Genomic DNA, 13,928 nt, shown 5'->3' on the forward strand with positions numbered 1-13,928 from the left:
GGAGAGTCCCACCCACCCACACTCTCAGTGCTGTCTCCCCCTGCCCATCATTTCTGCCAGTGATCACCAGGGCTTCTCTGTGCCATTTCAGCAAGTGACAGGAAACCAGAGAGCACCTCCCAGCTTCTCTGAAAACAGGAAACCAAAAAGGGTGCTTTTCACACCCAAAAAATCTAAAGCATCTCCTACGTGAGACCAGGCAGCCTACGCAGTCCTTGAACTCGGGTGCACAGCACATCACCAGAAGCCTGTGCCCTGGCCTGGGACTTCAGTTGCTGGCCCTGGCTTGATTTTGCCCAGACGCCTCTCTCCAGTTCCCCAAGGCGAGCCCAGCAGTCACCCGGTCAGGCCTCTCTGCAAGGTATGTTTGCATCTTGCAGCTGCCAGAAAAGATGGAGCTGCAGAAGCCGAGAAGGCAGCCCTTCTGAAGGCAGCCCTTCCCCTGGCACAGCTGACGCGCAACAAGTGCATTGCTGGAAATTAGCCATAATGATTAATTAACAAATGAACAATTGGCACAGAGTAAAAATCTGAAGGACAGTAGATCCTGTTTCCTATACCAGATTTTTTAGCCTTGATCTTGCTTATGTGGGGGACTGTGCTTGATTTGGGGGGGGGGGGTGGATTTGGCAAATGCAGGCAGGCTCAACCCCAGATTTCCTTTCTGGGGTGGCGGGAATGTGTGGGAGACGCTTCCAGCTTTTTATCTGGGGTGGAAATTCCACACTGTCTCAAGGAAAGGGGCTCTTTCTCATTCCTTTGCTTTCTTTGAACCCTGATATGCTCCAGAAGTGGGTCACTTTTCAGGACTGCTGGTCAGGAAATAACCTGAAAGCTGCAGTTCAGAAGGCAAGAGCACAGCGGGATGCTCTACCCTGCCTAGGAACAATCCTGGCACCAAGTGGGGACCTCCAGGGCTTTGCAGGGCTTTTAAGGCCGCTCTCTGTAGCTGCCCTACACATGGGTTGCTTTAAGCACCAGCCATTTTAAGGTGCGTTTACTGCATCTTTGGCCTTGCTGCATTTCGGGGCTCGGGTTGGCTTTTAAAGCTTCAGCACTGGATTCATGTTATTTTGTACTCTATTGCTGCTGTTTTAGTTCATTGCTCAGAGAAGTTGCCTAGAAGGTGTCAAAAAATATAAATAAGTATCCTAGCATTTTAAAAAATAGTTTAAGGGTGGCTGTCCTAATTCTACTTGGCTGGGAATGGAACTTACATCAGACCAGACCTATATACTGCACTGTCAGTGTCTCAGGGCTGTCTCATTTTAACTTGAATTGGGGTATTTACCAGGGTAGCTACCAAAAGACCCTGCACTTTGTGAAAGCCAATCCAGATGTCGTGGAAAATGGAGAGGGAGGGTCATGCAGGCAAAACTTGTTCCCTTAAGGTGTGTGCCCTTTAATGGCTTTAGGGTGCAACCCTATGAATATTTAAGGCAGAAAAAGGGTTTGACCTCTCCCAACATCTCCTAGCTAGCTAAGTTAGCTGGAGCACAGGGGAGCTGCAGGCCACTTTTGCAATCTGAACAGCTGTGGGGTTCTGTCCCACTTTGGCTGCAGCGGACTGAGAAGCAGGCAATCCAGAAAGCAAGGTCTGAACTCAGGCAAACACGCAGGAAGGCGGGCGGGCGGGCGGGCAGGGCAGGGCAGGGCAAGGCAAAGTACTGGCAGAAGTCACTCATGCCATTGCACCGTCAAGTGCAGCCATGGCTGAAGCAGGCACCCGGAGCCAAGCGCACAGTGCATCAGCCATGGAGGAATGGCCTAGGAGACGAGCCACTGGGGCTGGAGAGCAGCCCCCTTCCAGCACCAGCCAGGTGCCACACGGGCCGCTAAGAGCAGAACTCACCAGGCCACGCCCAGGCTCTGCGGTGGCCCATCCAGGTCCCGTAGGGCTCTGCTCCTGGGGAGCTGCCCTTTCTGGAGGAGCCCTTTCAGCAAGTGAGCATCCCTCCTCCTCCTCCTCCTGAAAGGGGCCCTGCCAGCCTCTGCATGAGGCAATGACTTACCAGGGATTAGGGGTAGCTCCCCCTGCCTGGATGGGACCTGCACCTGTTGCCCACACGGGCCAAGGCTCCTTCACCACGAGGGACTCCGTGGCATCCACCTCCAAGAACCAGGCTCCTCCTCCAAAGATGGCAGCTTGCACCTTATAGTGAATACAAGCTTTTCTCTAGAGCTGGGAGCAAACTGGGAGCAGTACTTCAAGGCCTGTGCAAAACATTGTCCCACACCAATTACACATTGCACGTGGGCTGACCGATCTGTGGGACAGCGCCGCAGAGGCCAGACTGCAGGAGTCCAGTCCCTGGGGGCCAACGCAGATCGGTGGTCAAAACACCCCCTGAGGCCTGGCCACCATTGCCAGCCATAGCTGATGAAGGCAGCCACACTGGTCCGGTACAAGCCACAAACTACCTGTGGCAATCAGGCTGCTGCAGACCACGGCCTGCGCCTCCCCACCTGGGCCAGCAGCTCTCGCCAGGCTTGGCTGGACGAAAAGGGCAACAGGGACTGGCAGCAGCCCAGCACATTGCAAGCTTTAAGTCTCATCTTTTCAGTGGAGCCCCAATCTCTGCCCGCTTCCTTGCTGTCCACACATGCCTGCTGAAAGAAGGGCTGGGGCCCGGTGAGCCGGCCCCTCCTGCTGCCCCATCCCTCTGCCTGAGTTTTTTCCCCGCAAGCTGGTGCCCTTCTCTCCTGAGAAAGAGAGGGAGAATTTGGGAACAGGCCACTTGGTGCTTGCGCACATGCCTGCCCTCTTTGCAGGGCCTGGCGCTGCCCCGGACGGGAAGGGGCTGGTGCATGCGCCACGTGCCGCAGCACGTCCGTCCTGCCCAAGCCCTCCCTGTGCCCAGAGGCGGCGTGTGCCGCGCGCGCCCGCAGGGCTGCATCAAAAGGGCCCACCCCGTGTCTCTGTCTGCCGCACACGCTCCTGCCCCAGCACGCCACGCAGAGGCAGAGCTCGCGCCCACATCTTCCCAGTGTTCCTGCCCCTCCGTGTGTCACAAGTGCTCTGAGGCCACGTGCCTCTGGCTTGTTGCCTGCATCTCTGTATCCATCCAGACATCTGCGGGAAGAGAAAACTCACACCTGGTGCCGCTTCAGCTCTGCTCTGTGCAAAAATGCCAGGCGGGGCTCTTTTACCGAAGGGGAATGATAAAGCCCAATTATTAGTCAAAGAACAACAAAGAACGACAGAGCAAGGGCACATCCTGCTAGATGAAACATCTCCACCACTGCCTCCCCCCCACCCCCGCTTTTTAACAAAAACTATATTTGGAACACAGAAACAAGGGAGGGATTTGTATCATAAATCACAGCAATATGTAGCCCTCATTAGCATATTCCTTGGGGCCACTGAGGGGAGGAGAAAAAGGAGAACGCACACACAAAAGCAGAGGGGGAGAAAGATTTTTCAGCTATATGCATCAATGTAAACAAGCTGCACATCCAAACGGGAACCCATGTGGCTTCGACAGTGACAGAGGACATGTTCAGATGGCATCGTTTTTCCAATTCCTTTGTGTGTGCCTGTGTTAAATTTCAAACCCCAAACAATTACAAAAAGGAAATGGGGCAAGGGGGAGATTCACATAAACTCACTGGGAAGGAAACATTTCTATATATCTAATAAACGCAGATGTGGCAAGAGCAGGAAGATCTTCATGACCACCATAATTGTCAAGGATTTAGTGCACATGGCAGAATTAATTGCTTCTTTTTGTATTGCCATCCTTTTTCCTTCGTGCTAGGCACCCAGGCCAGCTTAGATGGTCCCTCCTCCTCATTCTTATGACAGCCCAGTGGGGTAGGCCAGAGAGGCTGCAACGGGCCGGAAGCCATCCAGCAAGCTTCATGGGCCAAGTGCAGACACAAGTCCGGCTCTCCCGAGCTCACAGAGGCTCTGTGGGAGGGGCTGTGGCTCGCTCGCAGAAAACCCTCGCTCAGTCCCTGAGGTAGGGTGGGAAGCGTTTCTGCCTAAGCCTTGGGGAGACACTGCTGCCACAAGCATTCAGGGCATCCAAGAGCTGCTGCAAGCCCAGCAAGCAGCAGAGAATGACGGAGTCAGGGCTCCCCGAACACGGGTTTTCCCATTTATTTTTACTGTGAATTTCACCAAAAGAAATCAATGAACATAAAACAAACCAAACCAAGTGAAACACAAGGCAAAAATCCCCCATATTAAGAAGCACTGATATGTGAATATCTGAACAACAGGATAAATCTAGATGTTTCTATTACACATAAACATCAACACAGCATTGCAATATCAGTGTTTTAGCTGTTGAAATGGCATGGAAATCCAATTGCATTGATGAAGCTTTAATTCCCAAGAAACAGGCAGATAATTCAAAAGTGCACATACATCAGAAAATGTCAAAGTCCTTCGAAGTTTTTATAACTTTAACCCACAAGGGGGAAGCTTCCAAATACTGCCAGAACATAAGAGTAAAGGAAGCATTGGTAAATAATGAGCAGCTGATTTAAAAAAGAGCTCCAGTTATTGGGCAGTCGAGAAATGCAATGAACAAACAAAGCGTATTCACGCTACCTGACTTGCCGCCTCACTGGTCGTAGCACAGAGTCTGTCCTGCCACAGTTAAGCAGCATCAGCAAACAGGTCATCTCACTGGCTGCCAGTTACACTTGCACTCTGCAAGGCGAGAGGCGTCCCTGCCTGTTGCTGCCCAAGCCCCATCTCTCTCCACCACCACCCCAGCCAAGGGGAGGCCCGCAACTTGCCCTCCTCGGTTTGCCAGCCCAGCTGGTCTGGCTTGCGTGGCCAGAGGTCAACAGTCAAGAATGGCTGCCAAGCCTCTTTGGCCCAGGGGCCACATTCCATTTTGAGGAGGCCCCAACAAGCAAGCAAACAAAAATGGCCACCTTTTGCAGCTTAACTCTTCTGTGGCCAGCTGCTCCACCTTTTAGAAAGGTAACCATGCAAAAGCATTCTCTTCTCCCCCTTTAATTTTCAGTTTAGACTCTAGGGAAAACCCTGTTCTCTGCCCTCAGAGGTCAGCCAGGTGCCCATGGGATCCCCGAACAGCACAGGACTGCGACATCAGAAAAGCCCTGCTGGATCAGACCCGAGGTCCATCTAGTCCAGCACGCCGTGCACAGTGGCAACCCAGCTGCCTCAGGATCCCTCCAGCAGGATGTTTGCAAGACACCCCCCCTGCCCAAGCTCCTCAGCAACTGGTCTGTGCCAGCATCCGCCCCAGTGAAGGAGTTGGCAGATGGTCAGCAAGGCTAGTAGCCACTGATTGCTTCCTTCTCCATGAATCTGCCCAATCCCTTTCAAAACCCATCCAAATTAGTGGCCATCGCCACTTCCAGTGGCAGCAAATTCCATACTTCAACTTTGCAAAGAAGTGCTCCCTTTTATCTGCCCCAAACCCCCTGCCAATTAGGTTCATGGGATGACTCCAGGTTCCAGTGTTACAGGAGAGAGAGAAAAATTTCTCCCTCCACTTTCTCCACACCATTCGTAATTTAATCACCTCCATCATGTGTCCCCTGAACTCACCTTTTTTCTAAGCTGCTCCTTCTCTGCACCTCTGACCTTCTTTGCACCTTTTCCAGCTCAATAATATCCATTTCCAGATGTGCCAACCAGAATGCTACACCGTATTCTAAGTGCACAAAATTTTTAAGGGGAATTTGATCTTGGCAGTTTAATTTTTAGTTTGTTTCCTAGTTATACCTAGCATGAACTTTGCCTTTTCACAGCAGCTACACACCAGGTGGGCATTTTCACTGAGTTGTCCACCAGCCCCGAGATCCCTTCCCTGCTCAGCCCCTGCCAGCTCAGATCCCATCAGCCTGTACTTGAATTTGGGATTTTTTGCCCCAACATACATTACTCTACACTTGCTCACACTGAACTGCACTTGCCATCTTGATGCCCATTCTTCCAGCTTGGAGAGATCCCATTGGAGCTCCTTGTAATCCTTCCCAATTTCAGCCACCCTAAATAGGAGCTTGGTCACTTCATGACTTACTCTTAATTCCAGATCATCTATGAACAGATAGAAAAGCACGGGTCCTAGCACACTATAATGTTTATGAATTATAAAACAAAGACTAAATTAAAATGAAAAAGAAGGAGATACAGAGCAATACGACAGTGGGACCAGCTGCCTGGAGAGCAGGCGGCATGGCCAGAAGTGTGGCTTCTAGATTGAGAGAGGTATTACAACAGCTCCATATGACTCTGGAAGGGACTGCAGGTGGCGCAGTGGTTTAAACCGCTGTGCTGCTGGGCTGGTTGTTCGAAAGGTCGCCAGTTCGAATCTGCACAACGGGGTGAGTTCCCGTTGCTCCGTCCCAGCTCCTGCCAACCTTGCAGTTCGAAAGCATGCAAATGCAGGTAGATGAAAAGGTGTCACTTCGGTGGGCAGGTCACAGCGTTCCGTGCACCTCGGTGTTCAGTCATGCGGCCACGTGGCCACGGAGACCGTCTGCGGACAAACGCTGGCTCCCTTGGCCAGGAAACGGAGATGAGCACCGCCCCCGAGAGTCAGGCATGACTGGATGTAAGGTCAAGGGGAAACCTTCACCTTTACCTTTATATGACTCTGGTGTGTCTGCAACTGGAGTATTGTGCTCAGTTTTGGGCCCCTCAATACAGAAAGGATATAGCCAGGTTGGAATCAGAGCAGCGTAGGGCCACAAGGTTGGTGGCCGGTTTGCAGGGGATGCCGTATGAGGCGAGACGGAGGGAACTGGGTCTCTTCAGCCTGGAGGAGAGGAGACTCAGGGGGGATCTGTTGGCGACATGCAGGTATGTGAGGGGGTGTCACACGGAGGTGGGCAGAGACCTGTTCTCCCCTGCAGAGGAAGGCAGGACGTGCTCCAACAGAGCCAAGCGCAGGGAGCCAAGGTTCCATTTGGATGCCAGGAAGCCCTTCCTGACAGTCAGGACCCCGAGGGTGTGGAATGGGCTTCCCCGGGAGGTGGTTGAGGCCCCATCGGTGCGGGTGTTCAAGGATAGGCTGGACGTGCACATGGTGGGCATGTCGTGAGCGGAGGCGGCTGGAGTCAGGGGTCAGACTAGACGGCCCGGGAGACCCCTTCCGGCTCACTCTGTTTCTATGTGGTGGGCTTTCCCACACTGGAGACATTCAGGAAGAAACTGGACAGCCATCTCAGTGGGATGCTGTACTTTGGTGTCCTGCAGCAGCAGGGGGTTGGACCCAGTGGCCTTCATGGCCCCTTCCAATTCTACCATTCTATGATTCTATCTATGAGAAATAACTTAATATTAATAATGATTATAAAAGCACAATGCATTATATACCTGACCATGCTATCAGTCTTTGAGCACATGACATGTACGTGCCAAATGGACGATTGTAATATGCTCTGTGTGGGGCTGCCCTTGAGGATGGTCCAGATACTTCTGTTGGTCCAGAACGGAGCAGCCAGGCTTTTGATGCGGACCGGTAGGTATGTGCACATAATACCAGTCCTTTACCATCTGCCATGGCTACCAATTTAAGGTGTTAAGGATGACCTATAAAGCCCTAAACAGTTTAGGGCCTGGGTATCTGAAGGAATGCCTCCTTCCCTATGTGCCTGCCCTCCCACTAAGATCTGGGTTGGAGGTCCTTCTTCAGGAGCCCTCTTTGAAGGGGATTAGAAGAGTGGCTACCCAAGGAAGGGCCTTCTCTGTGGTGGTGCCCTGGCTTTGGATCATGCTCCCCAGGGGGTGCACCTGGCACCACCACTGAATTCATTTTGGCACCAAGCCAAACAAACCCCTTTTATTTTCCTGATATTTTAAGATTTTATGGAAATTTTAGTATTGGGTTTTATCATACTTATATTTCATTGTATGCTGCCTCTTTGTTTCATTTGTATTGCTGTCCTGAGACTCCTGGAAAGGACAGGATAAAAATGCTTTAACTGAATAAAATAAATAAAAAATAAATGGAGGGGTGTGTGTGTGGTCATTTGGGTTGAAGCTTATGAATCACTGATGCAGTTAAACATATGTAACTAAATGCACACATGCCTTTGACTTGGCAAAAGCTTGGAAAGCACAGAGTAGTTGGCAGGAAAGGGTACAGCCCTCTGGGCAACCCCATCCTGCCAGCCTGGAAGGCCACCCAAACATGGCAGGGGGCTGGATATCCCACAGCCTAACTTAGCTCTGCTTCTTCCGCCCTCAGCACCTGGAATGATTGGACTGTGTGGCAAATGAGGCGGGAAGAGCTCAGCGCCCAGCTCAGCCCCACAAGACGCCCGCGCCATGCTCCCGCTCAGCGAAGACACCCCCCTGATCAGCAGCCGGAGCCACAGCCTGTCCTCCAGCAGCTCCAGCACCCTCCAGGTGCACCTTTACCACCGACCAGATGCTGTGCAGCTCTCCCCAGACACCGCGGGGACCTTGTGCTTCCCCACTGGGGAGTACACTGCAGAGGGTCTGTGCATCACAGCAGCAAAGGCATGCGGTAAGTGTGGCGTTTCTCCTCTCCCACGGCCTGCAAAGACATGCGCACACATTCCAGAGGACGCAGCAGCTGCACCACAATCCATTCTGAAAGGCAGCTGCCTATCCCTAGAGGTGGATGGACCGGTTCATTTCAGTCTCTCTCTCTCCCTCTCTTTCTTATTTATTTATTTATTTATTTATTTAAATTTTTGGTATGCTGTCCCCATTGCTACATAGCCTCGGGGCGGCTCACAACAAATGAATAAAACAAATAGAATTACAATTACAATTAAAACTTGGAAACACACTGGCTGCATAATTAAAACTATAAATATTAAAGATTGTTAAAATAGTGTTTGAATAAAAGGTCTTGGCCTGGCGCCGAAAAATAAGGACAGCGCCAGGCAGACCTCTCTGAGGAGCGCATTCCACAGACGGGGCGCCACCGCAGAGAAGGCCCTCCTCCGGGTACTTTGCTTCCTGATGTCTCTCACGGAGGGCCCCCGGAGGAGAGCCCCTGCTGCCAATCTCAAGGGGCAGGAGGGCAAATATGGCCACAGGCGTTCCTTCAGGTATCCGGGTCCCAAGCCGGTAAGGGCTTTATAAGTGATTACCAACACCTTGAATTGAGCCTGAACTTCAAAAGGGAGCCAGTGAAGCTGGTAGAGGACTGGGGTTATACGAGAATAACGCCCAGTCCTCGTCAGCAACCTGGCTGCTCTATTTTGCACCATCTGAAGTATCCAGACTGTCTTCAAGGGCAGCCCCATGTAGAGCGCATTACAGAAATCCAACCGGGAAGTAACCAATGCATGTGTCACTGTCGCCAGGCAGTCGTCCTCCAGGTAGGGACGCAGCTGATGGATCAACCGAAGCTGAAGGAAAGCGCTCCTCGCCACCGCTGACACTTGAGCTTCCAAAGTCAGCTCTGGGTCGAGGAGCACTCCCAAGCTGTGGACCTTGTCCCTAAGAGGGAGTGCAACCCCATTCAGGACAAGATCCAAGTCACCTACCCCGGAGTTCGAACCACCTACCAGCAGGACCTCCGTCTTGTCTGAATTGAGCTTGTTTATTGGCCCTCATCCAGCCCATTACCTTGGCCAGGCACCGGTTCAGTATAGCCACTGCCTCACCTGGATTGGTGGAAAATGAGAGGTAGAGCTGGGTATCATCAGCGTACTGATGACTCCGCAGCCCACACCTCCTGATGACCTCTCCCAGCGGTTTCATGTAGATGTTGACTAGCAAGGGGGAGAGAATAGACCCCTGCGGAACTCCATGGCATAGCTGCCATGACGCAGAGCCATAGTCCCCCAGCACCACCTTCTGGAACCGGCCGTTGAGATAGGAGCGGAACCACTGCAAAGCAGTGCCTCCGACCCCCAATCCCGCAAGCCTATCCAGAAGGATACCATGGTCGATGGTATTGAAAGCCACTGAGAGGTCCAGGAGAACCAACAGGGATGCACTCCCCCTGTCTCACTCCCTGCACAGGTCATCATACAGGGCGACCAAGGCGGATTCAGTACCATACCCGGGTCTGAAGCCAGACTGAAATGGGTCCAGATAGTCAGTCTCATCCAAGAGTGCTTGGAGTTGTCCCGCCACCACCCGCTCTAGCACCTTGCCCAGAAACGGGATGTCTATAATTGGCGGCACCTCCAGATCCAGGGATGCCTCCTTTAGGACCAGCCTGACCACCGCCTCCTTTAGAGGGGCAGGCACCCGGCCGTCCTTCAAAGAGGCGTTGATGACCTCCCGGATCCAGGAACCAATCCTGTGTTTGGCTTTGGATAGTAGCCATGATGGGCAGGTGTCCAGTACACAGGTGGTGGTATGTACCTGTCCAAGCACCTTGTCCACATCATCAGGCCGCAGCAACTGAAACTCATCCAACGTGTGACCAGATGGTAACATTGGCACCTCCCCTAAGGAATCTGAGTGGAGTCCAGCTCATGATGCATCTGAGCGACTTTCTCCTTGAAGTGCTGGGCAAAGTCGTCACAGCGGGTTATCGAGGGTGGTACAGGATCTTTATTGTCTTTATTATCTTTATCTTTATTACACTTGCATGCCACACCTTGTGAGACTCTGGGCAGTTTACCCAACATTAAACAACAACAAATAAAACATTTAACATATAGATGATGCATGGTAAACCAATAAAAACTAAGCAGTAGAAAAACACAGAGTCTTTCTCATCTATCCTTTCCCCAGTCCTAAGCTTCATTGGTCTCAGCCTTTACGAATTTAGTTCCCTATATCCCCATTTCCCCTGAGAGAAGCAATGTGCACTCTTGTACATGTTTTGCAAGCAGTTTCCCTTTTGCATTTTAATATTACTCTTCCCCAATAAAATGCATTTTGGGTATGCATTGTTTTGAAATCCTCTTTGGATAATGCAGAGCCATGTAAATTTCAAAGTGTGGTTCACATTGTGGTTTGAAAGTGTGAAATTAGGTAAGTTTACCTTAAATAGTGAACTGAACCTGTTTCTTCCTGCCAGCTTTCTTCACAAACACATGTGCAATGCCCCCTTTATGAAGGTCAGCATGAGTGCAGCCCCACAGTCAATTCCTGGCTAGGGAGCCACGCTGCAGTCTATGATGGTTCGACTTGTAAAACCTTCTGCTCTTGCCTGTATGCTGCCTCAGTTGTATTTCATGCCGGAAATGAGATGTGAACAATTGTCAAACACAATCTGGGTTGGTGTTTTCCTCCCTCCCTCCAACAGCGTCTGCCCTTGGTGTGTTGTGCCTTTCAGATGCTAAAGCGCCAGGGCAGGGGACGACCCGTTTGGATACTGAACCTCAGCCTCCTTTTGCAGCTCTGGAGCGGGATCAAGTGATGTGAAGCACACACACACACCCAGACACACTGCGCACTGAAGACCTAGCTCTAGGTCTTCATCAAGCTGAGATGCAGCCAATAGTTGTTTCTTAGAAAGACACATGAGCTAGCAAAGAGGGGTCCTCAATTACACCAGAGTCAAGGAAAGAAAAGTCCACCCTCTGCTGCTTCATTCTCCCCTGCTCTAGCAGTACTCGAGAGACTCATCATCCACTCAGTCCTTCCCCAGAGCCGGATGGGTCCTCAGTCCTCACAAACCACATCACCACTCCGAAAACCTAACACCCCAACGCTTATCTCCTGCTCTGCACCTCCACCAGGAATGGTGGCTGGGAGGGGAAGCACTTTCTTCAAGTCCTGATGGGAATCTCTCTCCAAAAAGCCAGAGAGAGAGTCTCAGCCAGCCAGAGACATTTCCTCTGACTGAAAAGAGCAAGCTTGCCAGGACATAATGTGCAACAAGGGTTGCAAGCCAGAGGGTCCAAAACCCTGTTGAAAATGCTGCAATTGTCTCCATCCTCAAACTTCCCAGGAGAGCAAACTCCATTCCCATGAGGCAAGACATTTTAGCCCATCATGCCAGCATTCTCCGACAGAGGAGAAACAAGTAGGAAGCCGGTCGAAAAGCTCCAGTCTGCACGAGAAGTCTGCCTTTGATTTGCAATATCTGTGCCATCTATTGTGTTTTTTTAATAATCCCAAACAGTTGGCTAGAAAGAAAAGATGTGTAAAAGACAGATGCAGCATTTGGATGGAGCCTCAGCCCCTTGTTCTTGTTCCTGCAGGGATTCTTCCTGTCTGCCACTCCCTCTTTTCACTGGCCACGGAGGACCTCTCCTGCTGGTTCCCACCCAGCCACGTCTTTACTGTGGATGAGTCATTCAGCCAGACAGTCGTCTACAGGATCAGGTAGGCTGGAGCACTTCAGCAAATCAAGGGCAAATCACCTGAGAACAAAGTGGGGAAGGGTGTGGAGCCAGGAGTCACGGGAGACCCCTTCTGCTTGCTTTGTTTCTATGTTCCCATGCTTCTGTGAGTGTCCCCCAAAAGAGAGCACAAAACAGGAGTGATGTGCACACACCGTAGGCAGATAGGCAGTTTTAGAAATGCTTTTTTCCAGTTGCCCACACTGTGCCTACACTGCAGGGGCAGCTCAGTGAGCAACTGTCTCTGAAAGCTTTTCTCAGGGGTGACCCAAGGCCAAGTCACAGCCGTAGTCGAACAGGAGCTTCAGGCAGAAGTTTGTCTGCTCCAGGTGGAGGTGCTGTGGGACAGAATGTGGCGCCTCTGGCACACAAATCCCAAGTGCCCCCATGGGCCTTGAGCCCCCATGGGCCCCACTACTGAGCCGAGCACCTGCCCCTTGAAATCTGCAGGTGCTTTGGACCACTGGACCATCCAGACCAGAAAAGAAGTCTGGAAATGAGTGGGCAGATTAACAGGGTTGGGACCAACCCTCAGGGAGGAGAAAGGAACCAAAAACAGTTTTTGTACCCTTCCATAGTCCTAAAAACACACACACAAAGACACCCACACTAGCGTGCAAAAGCTGAAGCAAACTGTGCCTTTGGGTGAAGGGGGAGATATTTTCTTTGAAAGTGTTGTAGGGAAGAAGCATTAATTCCCCTCCTCCGACCCAGGTTGGTCCTTCACCTGTCTCCCCTGTAGGCTCTCTGGGCACTTTAAAAGCTGCATGCAGCATCACTTCTGCTTTAATGCAAAGTCAGCCTTGTCCCAACCTGACCCTTCCAGATGCAGTGAACTACAATTCCCATAGGCCAATATAGCTGGGGATGGTGGGAGCTGAAGGCCAGCATATCCAGCAAATCCCAGGTTGGAGGAAGGATGACCTAGAGCAACACCTGCTTGAATTCAGAGAATTATTCAATTGATGAATTTGCATAAATAGTGGATTCTGCACAAAACTAAACTTAAACCAAGTAACCTTCAGGTGTGTATTTGCAGAAATTTCATTATTTCAGCCTGTCTCAGAGACCTGGCTTAAGTCACACCAGTGTCAGTGCCAGCAAAGGCGAACGAACAAACAGGCATCTGAGAAGCCCACTCAAAAAATTCCTTGATGTTCTTTGCCCCTCCAAAAAAGTTGTGCTCTCCCCAACCTGACACCCCACTCTTTTTCACCTTGGGCAGGTTTTTTTTCCCTGACTGGTTTGGGCCCAGAAAATCCTATCGCTGTGGTCTCAGAGGTGACCAAGTAAACCCAGTTCTGGATTACCCAACCATAGATTATCTATTTGCTCAAGTAAGTATAACAATCTCTCTTCTGGTCCCTTTTCCCAGTGCGTGTCACACAGCCTCAGCAGGGCAGGATCCAGAGCCAAGCCAAATCAGCCATGCCACCCCAAGCAGGCAGCTCTGCCTGCTTCCTGTCCTCTGGAAACGCTCACACAGGAGACCGGAGGTCCCTCTTGCACCCAGTGAGCCAGTGGCCCCACGAGTTGGGAGAGCCAGTCTAAAAGTCCTGGACCCAAACGCTGAAAAGGACTGCTTTTGCTAAGCTGGCTCAACAACTTGAGGCATGGGAACGCAGCAAACTGCTTTCTGCTTTGGACCCGTGGCCCCTTCTTGGTCCAGTAATGTCAGCACTGACTGGCAGCTGCAGCTCTCCAGGGCC

At 51.4% G+C, this 13,928-nt stretch overlaps 1 protein-coding gene across 2 annotated transcripts in view; it reads left to right on the forward strand.

Moving 5' to 3' along the window:
• Window positions 1-226: 226 nt before the first annotated feature.
• Window positions 227-13,928, forward strand: part of JAK3 (Janus kinase 3) — a 48,891-nt gene continuing 35,189 nt past the window's right edge. For both annotated transcript variants that reach the window (XM_044421026.1, XM_044421027.1), the window contains exons 1-4: window positions 227-361; window positions 8,181-8,462; window positions 12,079-12,202; window positions 13,445-13,556. In XM_044421026.1, the coding sequence (XP_044276961.1) occupies window positions 8,261-8,462; window positions 12,079-12,202; window positions 13,445-13,556 (438 nt within the window). In that variant the 5' untranslated portion in view covers window positions 227-361; window positions 8,181-8,260. The remainder of the gene's footprint in view (window positions 362-8,180; window positions 8,463-12,078; window positions 12,203-13,444; window positions 13,557-13,928) is intronic.

This window comes from Varanus komodoensis, unplaced genomic scaffold (genome assembly GCF_004798865.1).
Source record: "Varanus komodoensis strain SLA01 unplaced genomic scaffold, ASM479886v1 scaffold113, whole genome shotgun sequence".
Classification (NCBI taxonomy): domain Eukaryota; kingdom Metazoa; phylum Chordata; class Lepidosauria; order Squamata; family Varanidae; genus Varanus; species Varanus komodoensis.